This window comes from Zea mays, chromosome 4 (assembly GCF_902167145.1).
Source record: "Zea mays cultivar B73 chromosome 4, Zm-B73-REFERENCE-NAM-5.0, whole genome shotgun sequence".
NCBI classification, from domain to species: domain Eukaryota; kingdom Viridiplantae; phylum Streptophyta; class Magnoliopsida; order Poales; family Poaceae; genus Zea; species Zea mays.
The window spans coordinates 5,493,549-5,516,192 of NC_050099.1; the positions used below are offsets into that span (position 1 = coordinate 5,493,549).

The following is a 22,644-nucleotide window of genomic DNA, read 5'->3' on the forward strand; positions in this document are numbered from 1 at the left end:
TTACTTATTTGCAGGTTCTGTTTCGGGCGACCCATTGGCTTAGGTTTTGGGGGATATTTGCAGAGGGTTGAAGACCAGGAGATAATCAAGGAGACGTGTCGACGGATCGAAGTCGCATCTATGCAATTTTTTTCTTATTTTGGTTGGAGTTTTACGAACAGGATTACATAATGAGATTATAGTATGTCTATTGGGTGTCGTGTTTATTTTAATGTTTGTGGTGTAAGATTGCACTCTATGTTGGGAGTGTTGATTTTTTGATGTTACTTTGTTTGTAAGGCTGTACCCTCCTTTCATAGAGGACAAAGCCGGGACCTGGTTTCCATTATCTAAAAAATATATCAAGTTTGTGGACCCAAGTGAGTCCAACATGGCACACCACATCGGCATTCGATTTGAGCAAATTTGATTTTGGATGGCAGGTCAGATCCGACGATCTATTTTTCTAGTTTTAAGAGTTAAGGGACTAAGTGACACATATATGATACCACAATTTTTAGGATGACTGATGTATTTTACTTTTTTTTTCTTTTATTCAGCTAACCGATCGACTTGATGCATGAATGATTCCATAATAAGAACTACATGTTTGTAGTCTTGTGCACACCAGTATTCTCTAGAAAAAAATAGTTGGGCTCAGCTGTCCTCGATCGGGTCAAATTCAACGTACGTACGCACGCACTAGCTCATGAATCATGATCACGGTCCCCCTTATATATGGAACCAGTTTCAAGATCCAAAGAGTTAGAACCAATTCCAAAGCTCTCTGGTCCCCCTGCGTACGTCTCATCGTCTAATGTGTCCTCGACTCGGTTTTGCACTTTTTGCCTTTTTTTTTTCTTCTTTCAAATGCGCCCAATCAGACGATCCTACACTGCACCATATATAATATCCTTTTAAATTTGATCATGTTCTAAGAATGGAATTAGCTAGCAGCCATAGCATATGTTTTTAATCTGGAGATTGTGGGGGCATGGGTGTGTTTATGCATGCATGTATGGTTAATTCGTAGAAGGCCAAAACAAAACATATATATTCTAGTACCATTTGGTAAGGCTTTCTCCAACGGTGCCCGAGAGACCTCCCGTGGCGCAATGGTGTCTATGATCTTCCCCTTCTGCTTGGTTTAAGTACTCTAGTAATGAGCGGCGAGACTAAAGTAGATTGAGATGTATTAAGAGAAGATTTAATCTATTAGAGATTTAAACAACTCTTCGATCCCTCCAAATCACTACAGCCCATGAGTATCTAAACTAGGCCTCCGTCGTTCAACAATACCCTCCCGACCTCCGTCACGAGCGTGTGATGGGAAAATCCCCTCGTGGAGAGGGAGAGCTCTAATCTCTCCATCCCCACTAATTAATTATATTTACTATTAAATTTATATATATTTTTTATTTTAATTAGTATGTAACAATATGTATTATTGTACTACATATATTGTACTAATTATTAAAACTCCAAAAACTAAAGTAAAAAAGTTAAATAGCTCAGCTAAAGAGTAAAGAGGGAGCTGAATATGTGGAATGGTCGGAGAGGAGGTGAAATATGGGAAGAATAGTTGAGAGAGAGGTATTTAAGACTATCTCCAGCAGCTCACCTGTAAACATACTCATATTCAAACTATATTCTACAAACAGTGTAATATACAATGTAAAATAGTGCAAAACAGTGTTTTTAGTGACCATATGAATTGTTGTACATTGCACCTATATGGTCACTAAAAATACTGATTTGATATATTTTACACTGCACATTATACTGTTTGTAGAGTATATTTTGAATATAGATATGTGTATGGATAAGCTGGTGAAGATAGTAATATGAATAGAAAGTACAAATAGGAGGATTTGAGAGTGGGAATGGTTGGAGATAGCATAAGGCTTCTATGACACCCGCTTCTGCACACATTTCACTAGCTTCTAATTTATGAAGGGAGAAATATCCAGCTAGCCTAAATAGTGTATGTTATGTCTCCAACAACTTATCCATTTCATCTCTCATTCCATATTTTAAACTTTAATATGTAAACAGTGCAAGACATCCTACAGTTGTGTTAGGAGGAGCCGAAACGTGGAGAGTTCTACCAAAGGAGGTCATTTTCCAATAAGTGTACTTTTGTCTTGCGCATTCCATTCCATCTTCATGTTGGTGATGTCCTCCTAAGCATCCAACCTTTAACTTCATCATCACCAAATAATGAATAATGGTCATCAACATGTGTAGTTAACCATGCTACCTTGATACCAATGTATGTCTTCATCTGGCTCAATTTATATGAATGGTATGGCCCACTTCATATTTTCCACATGACCATCAAGGTTTATTAGTAGCCTTGCTTGTTATTCACCATTGCCTTAGTTTATCGACATCAAGCCATCTATTCTCACTTCATCACCTCATGGTCCATCATGTATCGTGCCTGATCTGAGCTTCCCTGTGCATGCAACTAAGATGCTTTTTTAGCCTGCCCTCCACCCTGCACTCCACCCTGCAGATGCAGCCCACGCTAATTGCATATAGGTTATCAAACACTAGTTTGTGCTTGGTCAATGCATGTGGAGAACCTGGATGAGCACGCGCAGACAACCAAACACGCTCTATATGCACAAGCCATATCTCCTCCATGGCCTTTAGCCCTTCAAGTCTTGCTCAACCTAGCTTGTGGACTAAACACCTATTCATCTCACGCAAAACTTATTACAGTGCACTCAATCATCAAAACTAAATCGAAACTTTTCTTAGGGATAGACAAACTGTTTGGATTAGACCAAATTTTAGCACATTTTTTAGCATTACAATAACACAAATGAAGATCATACTAAGATTCGAAGTTTTACTAAGTTATATAAAACAAGGGTTGGTTGGCCAGACTGCTTGCCTAGCGGGTTCGAGCCAGACCTATAATAGACCATCAGTCTAGGGTAATTCACTTGGAAAATTCAGCTCAAGATGACCCAACTAGTCTACGTCGTATAGGCTCATAGCATTATTTTCATGCACCAGCAACTCCCATTAGGTTGAACGTGAATAATAACTTTTGACCTAAAATCTAATTTAACCTAAAAATTACTTTAACATTCAAAAACCTACTCCCTCATCCTATAAATAAATTAAATTTTTAGAGTTGTCTAAATCAAACTTTTAAAATCTAAGCAAATTTATACAAGGAAAAGCTAAGATTTATGAAACTAAATTATCATCATCAGCTAAATCATTAAAAACTTATAATATTTTTAGTAGTTTTTTCCATAAATTTTGCCAAACATAAATTAAGATATGTTTTTTTAAAAATGTTTATTTATGGACGGGGTGAGCAACATAACTCGACATGGGCGTGGGAAAAAAAGATATTAGTGGCATTTCCCTTTCTTCACTGGTTCCCCCGGCATACTCTCACTCACTCTCTCCCTCTGTCCCTCCTCGTCGTTCTCCCGTGTCCGCCGTGCACTGTCTGTCTCTGGTGGCGGCGACTGGGCGGCCTCCGCCGCTGCCCTACGCCAGGATCCCAGGCTGCATCTTCCGTACGCCAGGTTTCCAGGCTGCACCCTTCTCTTTCCTTGCTGCTGTGGGAGGTCGAGTACTCGTTGCGAACCCAAGCTATTTGAACTCGGATCTAATCTGATCCAATTAATTGCAAGTGTAGTACACATTTATTTTTCCTACAAAGTTTATTTAACTTTTTGGCAAAAAAAAAGTATTGGGCCATTTGGGTGACATGTGTACACTCATGTCCTTCACTGTGTCCGCCCCTGGTTCTAGCCTCATGGCAGAGCCGTTTCTTGATCTGAGCAGGGGCGAACTGTTTGCAGGAGGAGGGCCTCGCCGCAGGTTGGGTGGGAGGCGGAGATGAGCCGGGGGCGGTCGCCGGAGCCGCTGGATTTCTTCATCTGGACTGTGCAGGTGCTGCGACTTCTATCGTTCTTCGTTCTTAGTTTCAATTTGGTGAGCTATATTGCTATTTGGATGTCGAAATGCATAATTGATCTCCCTGCGAATTTGCTGTGCAACAAATGAAATATGAAGTGTGATGCTCCAATCTTGTGTCACTTGAGCTAATAAGGGAGTGGGAATGTGGGATAGTCATTCTTCAATATATATATATGGCACCTTTTGCCTTAACTTCTAATTTCCTCCAACTACTGAATTTCTTTTGTGGGGTAAGATCATACATTTCTGTTGTTTATACGTTGTTTGTCTTCTACGGTTAGCGTACTGGCCAGGCTTCCCTTTTCATTGTATAAATGGTACAGGAAGTACACAAATCATTTATTTTTACTAAATCTGGTTTCTATGGATCATGCTGGTTGCTGGTCCTTCCCCGAAATTTACTCCCAATTATTGTTTTCATAAAAAAATTAGTGTGCACATTGTATAAGGAAACTAATGAGTGTGAAATAATGTGTACAAAGGCTAAATGGTCTTTCTCTGACAGTAGACCCAGTCTAGATCATTTAGATCCAAGTACAATGAAGTCGGCCGTAACTGTGCTGCAGGATGTAGGGTTATGGTTGGAGGAAATAAATCTTGGAAGCTACCGCCAGGCTTTTGAAGAAAATGGTGTCAATGGAGAGTATCTAGAAAGCCTGTCGGTGTTCACCACTGAGCAGATTCTTCGCTTTATAAGACGATGCCATATGAAATGGGGAGATTTTATCACCCTCTGTAAAGAGTTGAGACGCATCAAAGGTTCGAATTTCTTCTGCTTCTAGTATCGCGCTTCAGAAAGGGTTTGCCTGTGCATATTCCTATTATATTATTTCATTTCAGTCTTCTTTTGAGTTTGCATAACTTCTACCTTGAACAACTGAAATACTATAAAATTCTAGCACCCTAATTTTCAGGCTTATATATCTCTTGAAGCAAAGACATCCCTGCCATGTGGTAGTGAAATATGTGCTCTTCAGTGAGCAACTCCTTTTTGAGAACTTGGACCTCATGCTGGCAACTTAGGGGGGAAAAATTCAGGCTATGGTTTTGGTGACATTTTAACTAATGCTTAGTTATTGTGTGGCAGATGTTATGGTTTAGTCATAGAATGTTTACTGTCATCGTCAATGATGTCAGTAGGTAACATCGTTTCCTTGTCAAGCACCTGCACATGCACAAGTGATTTGATTAGGCATAACTCAGTCACCTGAAATCTAAGATGACCATGACCGTGACATCTCACTGTTCAGTTATGATAGGACAGAAGCAGCACAGTTATAGTGCCACAGCCACACGTCTACCTTGATTTTCTAAAGCTCCAATCTTTTAGGGTGCAACTTGAGGCCAGTAAGTTTAGCACAGTCCAAGGCTAGTATACAAAGTAAAAAAAAGAAGGAAATGCAGTCACCAAATCATTTACTTTGAGAAATAAAAGTAATGGTGCAAGGCAAAAGGGAGATATCATGAAAGAAAGCTACTTGTCTATCTTAATCTGTAAAAGTATGGTTAGTGTTACCAGTCAGATTGCATGCTTATTATCTTTTGTCAAATACTTTTTCCTCCTGGAACCTGAAACGAGTGAGCATGTATTTGGCTCTGCTGCAATCTGATGATAATTGTATAGTATTCTTCTGCCTGACCTGCATCTAAAGTAAAAAACACATGCTTGATTATATCGCTTCGTCTAACTGATCCCAGTCACATTTGCTCGCCAGTTGCCTGCCTGAAAGGGGAGCAGGAGGTCCGCAGGCCGTGGTGGGCGCCGTCATGCCTGTCGGTCGTGTTCACGCGGGTGGCCAGGCACAACCGGCAGTCCCGGGTCGTTTCCTTGAAGCTGGAAGCTTAGCAAGTTAGCAGGCTCGCCCTCAGCCAGTGGAACTGGCAGAGTCCCGCGTCGTCTCCAGATGCTGGAAGCTTAGTAGCAGGCTCGCCGTCAGCCACCTTGCAGTAGCAGGCTCGCCGTCAGCCACCTTGCCTCGCGCCTTGGCGCGCTGCCGCCATCCCCGTCGTTCCAGTGTCGTAGGGCACACGAGCTAGGGCGCCTCTCTCTGTGTACCATATAGCAAGCAGCAATGGGTCTCAGTGTTCTTGAAAGGTGCTCTCGCGTTACAGTCGTCGTGTGTTGGCATGCGTGTGTTTTCGTTGATTTGTTTATTTTCTTCACGTATAGCTAGGGGTTGTGGGTTTGAGTTCGAGATGGTAAGATGTTGTAATGTAGACGATGAATATACGTATGCTTTGCGTGTTGTGCAGATGGCTGCTGTTTAAAATGGCCCCCTTTTTGCTTAGCTACGAGAGAAAAGAGATGGCATTGCTGGGAACAGCAGAGCGTGGATTAAGGATCATGAAGGATCGTGATGCTGATGAAGGTCTATTGCTTTGATTGGGCACAAGGTTGTGGTTCTACAAGATAAAGATCATGATAGATTGTGATGCAGATGCCGGCCTTAGTAAAAAGTTCCTGCTAGTTTCAGCTGCTGGTATTGCTTATCTAGTGAACAAATTATGGTCCCGTTTACATCTCATGGTCTAAGGCCATGTTTGTTTAGCCTTTAGATTATATAATCTAGCTTAATAAGTTGAACACCGGAGGATGTGTTTGGTTGGACGGACAAGTAGAGATAGAAGGGGCGGCCATATTTATTTTATAATGCTTGAATGAGAGTCACGCGAGGTGAGATGAATATCAGATCAATTTTTTTATATAGAACTGTCCTGTTTATTATTATGAAATGTTATCTAGACCAGTTTATTTTAATCTAATAGTTATCCAGCTAATAAATTATTAGCTGGATTGAGTCAGTTAATGAACTAATTATTAGATGTAAGTTATCTAATAATTAGGTGCAGTATTAGTTGAGGACGTTTGAAACCCAACAACTAATTTTTAATAGCTAATTATTATTTTTAGAGGTTCTAAATAGGACCTTAATCTGCTGCCTTAAAGTACCACATGGATACTGCAGTTGAGTTATGTTTGACTGTACAAGAGTCGTCCAAAGCAGCGATAAATGAAGCAAATTTCCTTTTTTTGTCGTGCTTCCTGGCTGATTCGAACTTTTCAAAGTCCATTTTTCTTAAGCTTGGCTAGAAATATTCATATAAAATATTTATTATCCAAAAAAGCCATATATCATGGAAGTCTTTTTTTGGAACCAATTAAGTATTGTTAATAATTCGTGTATAGTATTTTGTATCTAAGATTTTAAGTTGATTAAGGGTCTATTTGGATCCATATGTCAAACAGTCGTGTTTTAAACACGAGGACTGACAAATTGTTTTCATATTAGTCATTTGACCTTACTAATAGATGGTAAAAGCCTGAAACCATCCCCAGCAGGCTCCCTCTCCGTATCCGCATTGACTCATGTCAATTTTAAGAAATCTGCTAGACCAGTGAACAGTGCCCTAGAGCATGCAAAATGGGGATGGAGAGTGTGATGAGGGAGGCATAGGAGTTGGTCTAATAGATAACAAAAAGAAAATAAAAAAAACATCTATTTAGTCAAGACTTGAAACATATTCTAGCTAACTGTTGTCAGTTAATTATTTATCGGCCGACAAACAATTAGCTAGGAGGATCTGACAAGTGCTACAAACCCTTGTAGCTAAAGCTCGAGGCATATAAGATATTTTGGTTTAACAATCCTGTGGTTGCGAAGTCTTTGGTTAATAAGAACGAGTAAATGTAGAGAGACGCCAGCGCGACGGCCGTGTCGTTCACGCTCGTCGTAGCGGACGACGAGATCAAGTCGATCGCGGGCAAGTGAGAACGAGTCCACGGCACGTCGTGGTGCTCGTGCAGGCGGGGGAGACGGGTTGCGAATTGCGATGACGAACCGCCATTATGGCACCCTCTGCGGCCTGCGCGGTCAACGGAACCACTTCCACGCAAAAAAAAGGCAGGCAGATCACACCGCATGGTGGCACGCCATTTTTCCCCCCTATATAAAGCACCAATCTCCTTCCCCGAATTCGGGCACGGAACACATCCATCCCTCGCTCTCTCTCGCGCGCGCGCTCGTGCTCCTTCGTGCTGCTCGCCCCGCCCCCGCCGCCCTGCCCTCCCCACCGTCGTCACCGGCGTGGGGGGAACGACATGGTAAGCGACTCCGACGTCCGCGGCGCGACCCACTACTCTCCTTCGCCTAGCTCGCCAATGATTCTGGTAGTAGTACTAGTATCCACACAAGCTAGCTGATTCTGTTTGGGGGGCAGACTACTTCCAGGCGCCTTGCGGACAGGAAGACAGCCAAGTTCCAGAAGAACATCACGAGGCGGGGTTCCGTGCCGGAAACCGCCGTCAAGAAGGGGAAGGGGAACGGCTACGCTGCCGGCCCCGTAGTGCTCGGCTTCTTCGTCTTCGTCGTCATTGGGTCATGTACGTCATTGGGTCGTTAATTCTCTAAGGCCAGAGAGATGAAGAATTGTACTACTAACACACTTTTGCCTCTCTGCCTCTTTCTTCTGCCTGCCTTGGCAGCGTTGTTCCAGATCATCAGGACCGCGACCAGTGGCGGCATGGCTTGAGAACCCGTCCCCGGTGCAGAGCAGAGAGATCTGTTTGTCGTTTGTACATGCATGCGTCCAGCTAGAATCGAGTTTAATTTCGAACTGAACCGTAATGCAGAACCATGTATGTAAATAAAGTGCTATTAAATGGGTAACTGGATATAGTGCTATATATATACAGTGTTGGAATACAAATACCTTTTTTTCCCCTTACGCGCGGCCTGTACGTGTGCCAGTTTTGCTCGACTGTGTTTGGCTTGTGATGACGACGACGGCTGAAGTTTCATATGGGATTTGAGTCGAAACGGACCCTCGTTTGACTAGTTACGATGAGCAACGAGAGACGGCAAGTTACGTATGGAGACGTGCGCTGGAATAGATTCCAACAAATACTGTGTAAAAGTACTGTCCAAACACCTCTAGTTTAATACTCTAACTAAGTGTTATTAGCTAACTCACTGCTAACAGTTAATTCATTAACAGGCTCAACCTAGCTAATAATTTATTAGCTGGCTAACTATTATCTCTAAAGGTTCCAAACAGTGCCTTACAATTCATTTGTACTATGCTTTTGCAAGTAATTAGATCAACCCCGCCAGACCCCAAAATCTCTTTACGTTCTTCGTAGTAGTTTTTTTTTCCTAATGGATTCTTTAATCAGACCTCCAAATATGATCTATCCCTTTACCTAAATTCTCCATGACGAAAACTAGAGTGATAGGATAGGCTGAACCTTTATTGGAAAGTGAAAACAGTATATAAAATGACTTTTAGTTAAATATACCTTTGTTGATAATAAACTTATGGGGTCCAAATTCTGGTGCAGCTTGCTATCTCATCACATACACTAGAATAATATACACGTACGCATATCCACATGCATCTTGCTGGCCACTCGAGTTATAGAAAGTTGCATTTGTGTGCATCCCACGCCAGCCAAACACTGCCGACGAGCAAAGAAAGCAAATATAATAAAGTCATGGCGGACGAGACAGAGACAGCGGCGCCGCTGCTCCGCTCAGCTCCCCTCGTCGCCGACGCGCCACGCCGGAACAGGTTCGCCTTCGTCTGCGCCACGCTCGCCTCCATGACCACCATCCTGATGGGTTACAGTACGTGAAAAGGAAAAAAAAAATCTCAGTAGTGATCACAGATTCACAGCTTCCTTTCAAGTTTCAATACGATGACATTCACCACCGGACCATGGCCATCCCTGCTTGCTTGCTCCCCGCACAGATCTCGCGCTGATGAGCGGCGCGCAGCTGTTCATCCGGCAGGACCTGGGCCTCTCCGACGTGCAGGTCGAGGTGCTCACGGGGTCCATGAACCTGTTCATGCTCGTGTCCATCCTCGGCGCCGGATGGGCGGCCGACCTTCTGGGCCGCCGTGGCACGCTCGTGCTCGCCAATGCATTCCTCATGGCCGGAGCGCTCGCCATGTCGGCTGGCGGCAGCTACGCCGCGCTCGTGGCCGCGCGCTTCGTCACCAGCGTCGGGGTCGGGTTCGCCCGCGTCGTCGCGCCGGTGTACAACGCCGAGATCTCGCCGGCGTCCACGCGCGGCGTCCTGTCGTCTTTGCTAGATGTACGTATATGTATATATACACGTGCCGGCATCGTTGTGTGGTTCCGCCGAGTTCCGTTCCTACCCTCTTTTCAGCTGCCTTTATTTGTGGCCGATGCACGTCCGTATGCCGGCCATCTTGCAGATGTTTATCAACGTCGGCATCTTGCTTAGCTACGTGTCGAACTACGCGTTCGCCGGCCTGCCAGTGCACACCGGCTGGCGCGTCATGTTCGCCGTCGGCGCGCTGCCACCGGTGTTCCTGGCCGCGGGGGTACTTGCCATGCCAGAGTCGCCGCGGTGGCTGGTGATGCGCGGGCGCTACGGGGAAGCGCGCGCCGTGCTCTTGCGCACCACCCCAGCTGAGGCCGACCTCCGACTCCAGGAGATCAAGGAAGCCGTCGAGGCGCCGCGGGCACCTGCTGACAGCGGCGGCGGCGGCGGCGTTGGCGTGTGGAAGGAGATGCTGTGGCGGCCGACGAAAACGGTGCGCCGGATCCTCGTCTGCGCGATCGGCGTGCTGTTCTTCCAGCAAGCCTCCGGCATCGACGCCATCGTGCTGTACAGCCCGCTGGTGTTCCAGAAGTCCGGCATGTCGTCGAACAGCGCCATCCTCGGGGCAACCGTCGCCGTGGGAGTGGTGAAGACATGCTTCATCCTCGTGGCGACGCTCCTGTCCGACTGCGTCGGCCGGCGCCCCCTCCTCCTCGCCAGCGCCGCCGGCTCTGCGGCGACGCTGGCCTCTGTGGCCCTGACGCTCTGCGTCGGCAGCACGTCCACGGTAAGCACTGCGGCGTGCGTCGCGTCGGTGCTGGCCTTCGTGGCCGCGTTCTCGGTTGGGTTCGGGCCGCTGGCGCCGACGTACAGCTCGGAGATCATTCCGCTGCGGCTGCGCGCGCAGGGCACCGGCCTTGGCACGGCAGTGAACCGGCTGACGTGTGCATTGGTGACCATGACTTTCATCTCGCTCGCCGACTGGCTCACCATGCCGGGGTGCTTCTTCCTGTATGCTGGTGTGGCAGCAGCCGCGTTCGTGTTCGTGTACTTGGAGCTGCCAGAGACTAGTGGGCGGAGCTTGGAGGATATGCACGAGCTCTTCGCCGCCAAGTGATCATAGTCCCCCTCTCTCTCTCTCTCTGCCTAAATTGGACAGTGAACTGAACTGAGGTCTTGTGTTTATTAATTGATTTGAGGTATGATTATTCAACTTCAACCTAGAAGCGGTCGGCTTGCCTCTATACATTAATTTGAGTAAAATGCCGTCTCCAGACTACGCGAGGTGGGTGCTGGAACTTCCTCAATCAGATGTGGATGTGGTGTACCATATTAGAGTCATTTGAGTCTTATAACTCGACAAGTTGTATCACTTGGGTCCTAGAACTTGATATGCTATGTTAATTAGGTTCTTAAACTTGACATGTTGTATCACTTAAGTCTCTAAACTTTTATGAGTATGATCCAACGTGGCACATCACGTCTCGACATCGGATTTAAGCAAACCTAGTTTTGGACAGTTTGTATAGACCGACCAAATTATAGGATCCGTTCTCCTGGCTTTGAATTAGAGGACCCTGTAACACAAGGTACCAAATTGCATTTTACTTAAACATTTGCATCATGAGTGAACACAACCTTTACAAAACAGTAAATGTGGATGGACCCATAAGGCCATAATTAATGTGTTTGTTGAAGCATGACTTTCGCACTGATGTTTGTAGTTGGCCATTGCTTGGAGTTAATAAATAATCCCTCTGTTTGGCCGACCAAGTGGGTCATATTTAGGTTGGCTTTACAATCCTCTTATTCCTCTATCTATGTGACTTTAAACACTAGTCAGTTGTTGTGGAGTTTTAATTAACATATCTCGTGGTTTGTGACCCACTGTGACGATTGGGTGCTCAAAGTTGCCTTTTAACTTTACAGGGCTTCAAGCATTGATAAATTTACTGCTTCATACAAAATTTCAATATGAACCAATGAACAGAATTTCGCTCTAAAATGCTACATACTTGTGAATAGGGAACTGATCGACAGCAATTTTCCTTGACACAAGAACTTACAAATAGGATGCATACTAGTATAATGTCCGTGCATTATTGTGACGACACATAAATATTCTATAAAATATTAGGACACAATGCTTACATGAAAACAAATAATATATATTATCATCGATCTTAATTTTTCAAAAATTCTTTGACAACAACCAATATAAAACTAAACTAGATTATAAATTCCGTCAACATTGTATATACAGAGGACCGAATTTAAGTGATGTTTTTGTAGATGGAGAAGATATATAGATGATAAAATCTTTTAGAGAGTGTTGTAGAGGATGAGAAATATTATTTTTGATGGTGAGATTTAGGAAATATTGTTGGAGACAGTTTAAGATGGCCAGACTAATTGGCCTTCTAGAAAACCTTATGTGACATGTTTTGAGAGACGGTAGCACCTGGAGTGGAGTGTGACTGCTGACTGCAGACCGACATCCATGGCCCTGAAGCGTGGATCAGAGGCAGCAGAGGTGACCTTATGGATAATAGTTGTCAGTTTGTTTGGAAGCCATCAATTCCTCACGTCTGGCCGCTGTCTATACTGGGGTTAGACCACGACTGGGCCCCACACGTCAGCGGCAGCTGGTTGGCAACGTCCTTAAACGTCACGGCAGAGGATCCTTTCCTCTAGATATTAAAATTGAAAGAGACGATGCAGGCATATCACAAGGAGAACTGACCCGGCCGGCTTCGTTTGAGGTTTGGTCCATCTTTTTTCTATTGGTTTTCTCAGTGTGGGTTGTTTCCTGACATTGCCTTCTGTCAATATCTGGGTGTTAAGTTGCCCTATAGTACCATAAGAGATCTAGCTAATACTCCCTCCGTTTCTTTTTATTTGTCGCTGGATAGTGTAATTTTGCACTATCCAGCGACAAATAAAAAGAAACGGAGAGAGTAACACAATAAAACTGAGGAAGAGAGAACTACCAGTCCATGACCCATGAATAAGGGAACCTTCTGTTTCATAAAGATTAGAAGCTCCAAACTTCTGAAGCTGTTCTTTCCCCCCGAAAGCAAGGTAGGAAGGAGATCACCTTGCACACACTTGCATGCCTTGCCTTTGACTTAATTTGTGGCTGGGCTCTTTCATGTTATTTTGGAAAGCTAAAGCAACTAATTAACTTCCATGATCATCAGCTTGTGTGGTATTATGTCTCCGATATGATCCTGTGCAGGTTAAGCAGTTACAACTAGTAGTAAGAGTATTTTGTGTTGTTTAGACTCTGATCACTCAGTGGGCAAGTAAGCCTTAAGTTAATTTGTTTCAGTAGCATAGTCAATGTACATAAAATAACTCCACATATTGTGATTATTTACTAGAAAACACTTCCAGTTTAATTTGGAATGCGATTTACTTGGTCGTTTGGGATTTACTGGGAATTAACTAATGCTTTATTTAAATAGTTGTGTCCACGCAGGTACCATACCCACGATTATTACCACTGGCTTCGTACATCAGGATGGATGAACAAGAAGGTCTTGCTGCTTCAAGAAGTTTGATTGTCCATCCACGCCCCTAAACCATGCATCTATATGGAAGCCTTTTTCTTTTCTGTGTGGGTACATAGCTTTAGAAAGGAAAAGCTGCAGTCTCACTCTCGCTATTTATTCTTCCAACGCTCGATTCTTCCTGTCTCTACTCTTCCTCCCCTTTCTTCTCCTCCATGTCTCGAGGGCTCAGAAGATTATATATTAACCATCTATATGGATGCAGAATATATACGAAACAACAGTACTCTTCTCTTTATTACTCACTCCATCCGAATTTATAATTTGTTTGACTTTTTTTTCAACATCGCTGAAAACTATTGATGACCAAAGTTTGAGAAGGTTTGTGGGATCTTAATTACTCAAAAGGTTATTTTTATGGTTCAAGGTCGCCAAGATATTTGACAAAACTTTATCAATCTTTTAGCACAACCTCCACATACAATTTTTATGATTTTCTGATTTCGTTTGTTTTTTATATAATTTAAAAACAATTGAACCATAAGTTCGTGATCATGTTTTGTGAACATGGTTTTCTGATTATGAGAAGATGTTATTAACTTTCTAAACTTAGGAATTAAAAAACAAATTTTTTTTAGCTTTCTATATAGACTCAACTTTTCTGATCTTTTGTCTTTCAAAGCTGAAAAAAAATCTACTCATTTGTCTTAGCTTCTGGCTTTTCACACTAAAAAGTTGTGCAGAAACAAATAGGACCGTAGGTGACATGATCAGGAACAGAACCCTGGCGTGCTGATGTCCTCTGCTGCTGCGTGGGAATAACTGCAGCTAGCAAGGCTGGAAAAGTGCGAGCTTTTTTTCTTTCTTTCTGGGTCTGCCTGCCTCTGAATGAATGAATAAATTGGCAATAAGTTAAGTGGAGAATGCATGGCATGCGCTAGTCTTTTTTATTTGTCTATTTACTTCAATGCAACTCCTCAACACCAAGTGTGCAGGTAGGGATGGCGATGCTACTGCTAGTGGCACACCAACACCATCATCAAGTACTAATGCTCCACCTGCAGCAGCACAACCACAATCAGGTATAGACAATGTCATTGTGGAAGATGATGATACTGTTATTGTTGGGACGAAGAGGAAGCTGAAATCTGATGTTTGGCTAGAGTTTGAACAAGTAACTGTTGGTGGTAAATTAAAAGCTCAATGTAATTGGTGTAAAAAGCAATTAGTTGGAGATAGTAAAGCCGGTACAACTCATTTGCGTAGTCATCTTGGAAGTTGTCAATCACGGCAAGTTAGAAAAGGATTAAAGCAAGCAACCTTGAAGTTGAGTAAGGATGAGCATGGAGCAATAATAGTTGATAAGTATGTTTTTGATCAACAAGTTGCTAGGAAAGAACTCGCAATAATGATATGTGTCCACGAGTATCCACTTTCAATGGTTGATCATGTTGGTTTTAGGAGATTTTGTGCAGCTCTACAACCACTTTTCAAAACAATGTCTAGGAACACTATTAAAAAGGACATTTTAGATATGTATGAGGTGCAGAGGAGTTCTATGATCAATTTCTTCCAAAAGTGTCAATCTCGGATTGCTGTAACTACTGATATGTGGACAGCAAATCATCAAAAAAAAGGATATATGTCGGTTACGGTACATTTCATCGATGATGAATGGAAGCTGAAATCATTTCTTTTGAGGTAACTGTTATTTGTAGTTCATCTTTGTGGTTAAATTCTAGTTTCTTTGGTGCTTACATTTATTACTATTGTTGTAGGTTCATATATGTGCCCGCTCCACATACAGGAGAAATTATAAGTGATGTTCTTTACGAAGTCTTACAAGATTGGCAAATTGAGAAGAAAGTCTCGACAGTGACTCTTGACAACTGCACCACTAATGATAATTTGATGTGCTGCATGCAAGATAAGTTGCCTCTTTCCTCTCTCATGCTAGATGGAAAATTGTTACAAATGCGTTGTGTTGCACACATCATAAATCTTATAGTCAAAGATGGAATGAGTGTTATGGATGAGGGTATTGAAAGGGTGCGTGATAGTGTTGGATTTTGGTGTGCCACGCCAAAAAGACATGAGCGTTTTGAACGCACAGCAACACAAATGAATGTTAAATATGAGAGAAGGATAGCTCTCGATTGTAAGACTAGATGGAATTCAACCTACATTATGCTTAGCACCGCACTTGATTATCAAGTAGTGTTTGATCGCCTAGCAAGTAAAGAAAAGCTTTGTGCTCCTTTTAAGCCAACCATAGAGGATTGGGAATTTGCTAAAGAGCTTTGTGGTAGGCTTAGGATGTTCTTTGATGCAACTGAGCTATTATCAGGAACCAATTATGTGACAGCAAATTTGTTTTTCCCGAAAATATGTGGAATTTTTTTGGCTATTGAGAAATGGAGAACTAGTGCTATCCCAAAGGTAGAACAAATGTCTTCCTTGATGAAAGACAAATTCAAAAAGTACTGGTCAGATGTGCATGGCCTTATGGAATTAGCTACAGTTTTGGATCCTAGGTTTAAATTGAAATTCATGAAGGCTTTCTTTACCACCATTTATGGGGAAGAGAGTTCAATCACAAGTAGTGAGTTGTCTAGGGTTCGGAGTTTGTTGTATGAGCTTGTCTTGGAGTACCAAGATCCTAAGGAGGGTGTGGCAACAACTGATGGTGTATGTACTAAAAATGTTGCCGTTAATGAAGGTGATGACCTTATGCTTGGCATATTTGATAAGTTCATGTCAGAGGAACCAGAAACATCTTCAACCTATATGCGCACTGAGTTAGATTTGTATTTGGAAGAGCCAACACTTCCAAGAACTCAAGAGCTTGACATTATTTCTTGGTGGCAACATGCGGGAATTAAATACCCAACTCTTAGAAAAATTGCTCGGGATATCATGGCAATTCCGGTTACAACAGTGGCATCAGAATCTGTTTTTAGTACTGGAGGGAGGGTAATTAGCCCACATCGAAGTAGACTTGCTCCAAAAACAGTTGAAGGCTTGATGTGTATGCAAGCTTGGTCTCGTGCAGACATGATAGGTGATCAATCTTGTTTTATAAATGCACTAACAACTTGTTTGGAGGATGAAGAGGAACAAATGGTAATAGTGGTTTTGTTAACATTTATTTTTCTTTGCTTTGTTTGACTGAATACTTATATTTACTTGTACATTTCACTACTTGTCAGGATGAACCAAATTGTTGATATGTTGAATGCTCTATAGGTTGATGACTTGATGTTCAACAAAGGTAATACTTATATTTTTGAATCATTTTTTTGCTTTGAGCAGTAGCAGCACTGCTGTCTGCTGCACGCCTGAGCCCTGAGCAGCCAGCCGGTGACTTAGTGAGCCAGCAACCAGTAGCAGCACTGCTGCACGCCTGAACAGTAGCAGCACTGCTGCACGCCTGCACTGGGCCACTGGCGCACTGCAGCTGAGCTAATTGCCTAATTCCATGTGTAATGTGTTGCTGCAGTGCACTGCTCTATGTGTTGCTGTCCAACAGTCCAAGACCAAGACATGTGTTGCTGACTTGCTGTTGCTGTCCAAAGAAAAACATGTGTTGCTGTCCAAGTTGCTGTCCAAACTCCAAAGAAAATCCTTGCTGTCCAAAGAGATGAAGCCTAAAATATCATTGTTGTAATGCTGTTTTTGTTCTTTGCTGGCTTGCTGCCCAACAGTCCAAGTTTGTGTAATAAGAGACCTTTCCTGTTTTGTTGAATTGAATACTTTAAAGTTTGGTTCAAGTGTAAACTCTATATACTCATATATTGCTTGCAGCTTGCTCCTGTAACAATAATCAGATTTATTATGTCTTGTTTTTTTGTTCTACCTTATCATTTGTCAACCATGTGTTTTATTTGTGTGGAGTGTAATTATACCCGCGGGTATCCGATACCCGCCCGATACCCGATGGGTACGGGCACGGGTACAAAATCCTACCCGCGGGTATAGTTGCGGGCGGGTATGAGTAATACCCGCGGGTATTGTCACGGGCGGGTATTTACCATACCCGATCCGAACCCGACCCATTGTCATCCCTATGTGCAGGAGATATGAGTAGAGGTGGTAACATGCTCTAAATTTTAAGCTGTAAAATTTAAGAATCGAATCTGATTAAGGTCGAGCTTTATTTTATTTATTCTTGAACTAAATTTATTAAAGACTCTAGTAACAATATGTGAAGAAATATTTAAATCGTAATCCATTAGCACCCCTAGACATCGAAACGGAGCAGGACGAAGGAGGGAATAAAGTATAAAATAAGGTGACTTGATCAAGTAATGCCATTATTGGAACACACGCATGCATCAAGCAGATATCAATCAGCTCGATCTCATCTATATATATACATGACACTTGGCTCCAACATCCCAGCAGCGCGCACCTAGCTGCTGACCACCACCAACACGCGCGCGGTCAGGACAGGAGGACAATGGCGGGCAGCGAGTCGTCAATGGAGTACCAGCTGAAGAAGTACCTACTGCTGCTGGCCACGCTGGTTGCGACGGTGACCTACGCGGCGGGACTGAACCCGCCGGGGGGCTCGTGGCTGGAGGACGACAGAGCGGCGGGAGAGCTGGCCGGCGACTCCATCCTCCGGGACACTAACTACGTGCGCTACATCATCTTCTACTGCTTCAACGCCGTCTCCTTCGCCGCGTCGCTCGTGGTCAGCCTGCTCCTCCTGCTGCTGCACAGGGACGCCGCGGCGAGCCTGCTCAAGCTCACGCGGGCGGTGATGGTCGTCGACCTGCTCGCCCTCATGGGCGCCTACGCCGCCGGCACCAGCCACGACCGGTTCACCACCGTCTGCGCCTCCGTCCTCGTCATCGCCACCGCCGTCTACGTGATCGTCGCCGTCCCGAGGTTCAGCATCAGCACCAGCGCCAGCGCCCAAACGGAACAGCCGCAGCCACCGTCGCCCGGCGACCTGGAGAAGCACGAGATCCTGATGGTGCTCGCCGTCTTCGTCGCCACCGTCGCCTACGTCGCCGGGCTCAACCCGCCCGGGGGATTCTGGCGGACCACCCTGCTGGACGCCAACGGCCGACTCCGCCACACCGCCGGCGACCCGGTGCTCCAGGCGCTCCACCCCATCCGCTACAAGTTCTTCTTCTTCAGCAACTCCACCGCCTTCATCGCGTCCCTGCTGGCCATCACCTTCACCGTGCACTACGAGAAGCTCAAGCTCAAGTCCATCAGGGTCCCCCTCTATGGCCTCGTCGTCGTGGCCATCTTGGGCATCGGGGGCGCCTACGCCGCCGGCAGCTGCAGGGACAGCAAGCACACCATCTACGTTCTCTGCCTAGTCGTCGCAGTCCTTCTCTGCATCTTCCTCCAGTGGTTTCTTGTGGGCTCCGCTTTCCAGCTTCCTTGCTATGGCACTGGTCCAACTACCAGGTACACGCACTATTTACACGTCCCTGCAGACTTCTTTTCCGTTGTAGATTACAGTATTAATTATTGGTTAAAATCACATTTCGAAATATATTCAAGTGAACAATCTAATATACAATAATAATGCATGGTCAAACAGTTTACCCCCTATAAAATACTGTACATTAATTAGTGCTATATATTCAAGTGAACGCATTTTGGTTATTTCATCATGAACAACTAGAAGTGAATCATCTCGATATATAACCATATATTGGTCAAAACTGCCAAGAAGTATGCAACTCTACAAATTTACCATATGAAAAGGTAAAAATCACGAGTATCTGCAACCATGCAACCATTATGGTGTTGTTCGGTTTACATATTTGTAACGTAATGGATAATCGATAACGTTAAATTATGTTTGTTTAAGTTTAACCGTAATCAGATTCCACACTAGAAATTGATAGTTGCCTATTCAAACTTGTTACCGCTAGTACTCGAGTGCGAATCATACCATTGCCATTTATGTTACATTTCATAAATCAAACAACACCTGAATGTTTTGTACCTCTCGGCTCCGTTGTAGTTCCCACCCCTTTGCCTCTTTGACCTTCAGGGCATGTATGCCTTGAAATGTGTCTTCGGTTGTGTCTAGGGGTGAATTTATAAAATTGTATGACAGGCACATCTTTTGACGAAGACATATGTTTTAGCTCTATGCTCAAGATAAAAACATAACTAATTGGTAGATTGAATTTATTGAGTACTATAATCGGTGCAATGAATCTTAGGCACCGTTTGGTTTAGGGTGACTAAAGTTTAATGATAAAACTTTAGTTACTTTTAGTCCCTAAAAAATCAAACATAGTGATTAAAATAGGGTGACTAAACTTTAGTTGTCTAGTCACAAGGAGTGACTGAAAGGAACTAAAAGTATTTTTTTTCCACCCTAAAGTATTTTTTACACGTTCCTATAGGGCTGACCAGCATGCATGCCTTCCCTAGCGTTCATACACGCACGTGTGCATGCATTCATTAAAGGTAATACCGTCATTATTCATACTAATTAATGCTCTTTAGTCAAGTTTAGTCACTAGAATCGAAGAGGTTACTTTAGTGACTAAACTTTAGCATGTTTTATGCTTGGAGTAACGTGTAAGAGGTTCAGGGTTATACGTGCCCTTAGGTATTAGGCTAGCTCCAGCAAAAGACTCTAAAGGGTTCTGTACCATAAATATAGAGGATCAAATGGTCCTCTATGCTTTTCAGCAACGTCCTCTAAACGGTCCTCTAAATTTAGAGGACGCTGCTGGATTCTTTATATATAGAGTTTCTCTAAACGGTCCTCTATCTATTTAAATATTTTAAATAACCGGTTTAGCAAAACTAAAATATGTACAATACATTTGAGAGTATGACAAATACATATGTACAAAAATAAAAAATAAAAAATGTCCCTAATATAGATATTTGAGTATAGAGGACGTGATTTAGAGGACGTTGTTGGAGATGAAGGAGATATAGATGATAGAATCTTTTAGAGGAGACTGTAAAGGACGGATAAAGATGATGGATATAGAGGACGTTGCTGGAGACAGACTTACATCTTGTCTGGAGTAGAGTCCTTGAGACACATATATACATTTATGTCACTGGCTGACTGCATTAATTTCACTAGCTACTGTCTTGCATAATAAAACATTTTACTTCTAATTTGGAGCTCTCATCAGCTCAAGGTCTGTTATTAGGGCCACACACAAGTATTAGGCCTTGTTTGGTTATTTCAATTCCATGTGGACTGAAGTGGATTGAATGGGATTGAGATGTATTTTGACTTACTATGGATTTAAACTGACTCGATCCCACCCAATCCATATGGTTTAATAGCAAAACGAACAAGCCCTTAAGAAGGTCTTAATATGACATGATTAATTTTGATCACCAAGGCAAGATAGTTATTCTAGACTACAGCAACTGAACTAGCAATATTATTTGTGCATTGTTAGGAAGGGTAGTGGCAAAGGTATAGACGACGACGATGATCTGGACAAGATTCGTGAATTCATTCAGCTGCTTGTCATTCTTGCGGCGACCGTTGCCTACCAAGCCGGTGTCGATCCGCCAGGGGGCGTCTGGGCAGAGAACGGGGAAGGCCACAGCGCAGGGGACCCAATATTCCTGACGACGCATCCAGGGCGGTTCAAGGTCTTCTTCTACTTCAACTCGGCGGCCTTCGTGGCATCCCTGGTCATCATGGTGATGCTGCAGAACGAGTTCCTCGTCAGGCGCCACGCGCTGGAGGCGGTGATGATACTGGATCTGTTTTGCCTCATAGGCGCGTACGCTGCCGGGAGCTGCAGGGACACCAGCACCTCCATCTACATGCTCGCCATGGCTGGCGGTGTCCTTGTCTACGTGGTCATCCACATCGTCTTCTTCACGCTAGACCCCAACAGAGAAAAGGATAACAACAAGGCCGATGATGAAGGAAACGCCACGAACAGTGAGCAAGAGAAGAAGAGAAAGAAGGATCGGCTAGAGAAGAAGCGTGAGGTGCTGCTGCTCCTTGCGATCCTGGCTGCGACACTGACCTACCAGGCCGGGCTGACCCCGCCCGGCGGCTTGTGGGAGAACGACAGGTTTGGGCACCGCGCCGGCTTCCCCGTCCTCCAGGACAAGTACCCTCGCCGCTACAAGGCATTCCTCTACTGCAACACGGCGAGCTTCATGGCATCCGTGGCCCTCATCGTGCTCCTTCTCAACCCTAACCTGTACGGGCCAGGCATCAATTGCTACGCGCTCTTTGTCTGCATGGTGGCGGGCATGTTCAGCCTCATCGGCGCCTACGCTGCTGGAAGCTCCCTGCACCTGCGGACCTCCATCGTCCTCTTACTGCTGGTTCTTGCGGTTTTTGCGGCCGTGTTATACGTGACCATCAAGCACCGTCGTCACGCCAGGGAAAACAAAGATTCATCATCACCTGCTGATCGTCAAGAACAAAAACCCAGGAAACCCTCGGGAGCGGCGGCCATGTACCTGATGCTGGTAGGAATACTGGCCGCGAGCGTCACCTACCTGACGGGCCTGAAGCCGCCCGGTGGCCTGTGGATGGAGGACGACGGCGACGGGCACTCCGCTGGGAACCCGGTGCTCTACGACATCGACAAGCACCGGTACAACGCCTTCTTCTACAACAACTCCGTCTCTTTCATGGCCTCCGTCACTGTCATCGTGCTGCTGCTTCCGAGGATGCTGCGCGACAATGACGACGAGAGGAACAAGCGGCCCCTTTGGCCGATGCACACTGCCATGTTCCTCGGCATGCTCGCGCTCCTCGGAGCCTACGCGGCTGGCAGCGCTCGGGACTGGTGCACGTCCAAGAACGTCATCCTGCTCCTCCTGCCTATAGTGGGCTTCGTTGCACTCCTCTTCTTCTGGAAGAAAGGGAAAGCAAGTGAGGGCACCCAGCATGGCCAGAGTGCACGCCTACCTAGCAGTACATGACTTGAAGCAAACACAACAGACGTGCCACAACTTTTGTTTCTGTAGGAGTCATCAGTTTGCTCCAATATGCCAATTTGTATTAATTCCTTATTATTGCTGCGTATATATCTCACAATACTGAATACAGAACTTAATTTGCATATCTTATTATATGTACCAAAACATCACATATATATCAAGTTATATATTTGTTGATATACATATATATGTATGTATCATCTGTT

At 44.2% G+C, this 22,644-nt stretch overlaps 4 protein-coding genes across 9 annotated transcripts; all 4 read left to right on the forward strand.

Annotated features, from left to right (window-relative positions):
• The first annotated feature begins 3,318 nt into the window (after positions 1-3,318).
• On the forward strand, positions 3,319-6,331 carry LOC100193026 (uncharacterized). Of its 5 annotated transcripts, NM_001366988.1 has the most exons (5): positions 3,396-3,533; positions 3,813-3,903; positions 4,497-4,689; positions 5,646-5,855; positions 5,885-6,182. In NM_001366988.1, the coding sequence occupies exons 2-4, from the start codon at positions 3,850-3,852 to the stop codon at positions 5,774-5,776; spliced, it is 378 nt and encodes a 125-aa protein (NP_001353917.1). In that variant the 5' UTR covers positions 3,396-3,533; positions 3,813-3,849; the 3' UTR covers positions 5,777-5,855; positions 5,885-6,182. The 5 variants fall into 5 exon arrangements, with proteins under 5 accessions (XP_035822536.1, NP_001353916.1, XP_035822537.1 ...); XM_035966643.1 differs by having other exon boundaries at positions 3,319-3,533; positions 5,646-6,251; NM_001366987.1 differs by lacking the exons at positions 5,646-5,855; positions 5,885-6,182 and adding an exon at positions 6,184-6,331 and having other exon boundaries at positions 3,342-3,533.
• Positions 6,332-7,809: 1,478 nt separating this feature from the next.
• Positions 7,810-8,655, forward strand: LOC103652748 (probable stress-associated endoplasmic reticulum protein). The gene is made up of 3 exons (XM_020552434.3): positions 7,810-8,032; positions 8,149-8,311; positions 8,414-8,655. Exons 1-3 carry the CDS (start codon positions 8,030-8,032, stop codon positions 8,458-8,460), a joined length of 213 nt encoding a protein of 70 aa, XP_020408023.1. The 5' UTR covers positions 7,810-8,029; the 3' UTR covers positions 8,461-8,655.
• A 570-nt stretch (positions 8,656-9,225) lies between these two features.
• On the forward strand, positions 9,226-11,473 carry LOC100193068 (Putative polyol transporter 1). Of its 2 annotated transcripts, none has more exons than XM_020551274.1 (3): positions 9,226-9,498; positions 9,679-10,025; positions 10,150-11,473. In XM_020551274.1, the coding sequence occupies exons 2-3, from the start codon at positions 9,690-9,692 to the stop codon at positions 11,113-11,115; spliced, it is 1,302 nt and encodes a 433-aa protein (XP_020406863.1). In that variant the 5' UTR covers positions 9,226-9,498; positions 9,679-9,689; the 3' UTR covers positions 11,116-11,473. The 2 variants fall into 2 exon arrangements, with proteins under 2 accessions (XP_020406863.1, NP_001131706.1); NM_001138234.1 differs by having other exon boundaries at positions 9,393-9,554; positions 10,150-11,215.
• A 6,440-nt stretch (positions 11,474-17,913) lies between these two features.
• LOC103652749 (Embryogenesis transmembrane protein-like) lies at positions 17,914-22,619 on the forward strand. The gene is made up of 2 exons (XM_008679718.3): positions 17,914-18,937; positions 20,923-22,619. Exons 1-2 carry the CDS (start codon positions 17,970-17,972, stop codon positions 22,418-22,420), a joined length of 2,466 nt encoding a protein of 821 aa, XP_008677940.1. The 5' UTR covers positions 17,914-17,969; the 3' UTR covers positions 22,421-22,619.
• Positions 22,620-22,644: the final 25 nt, after the last annotated feature.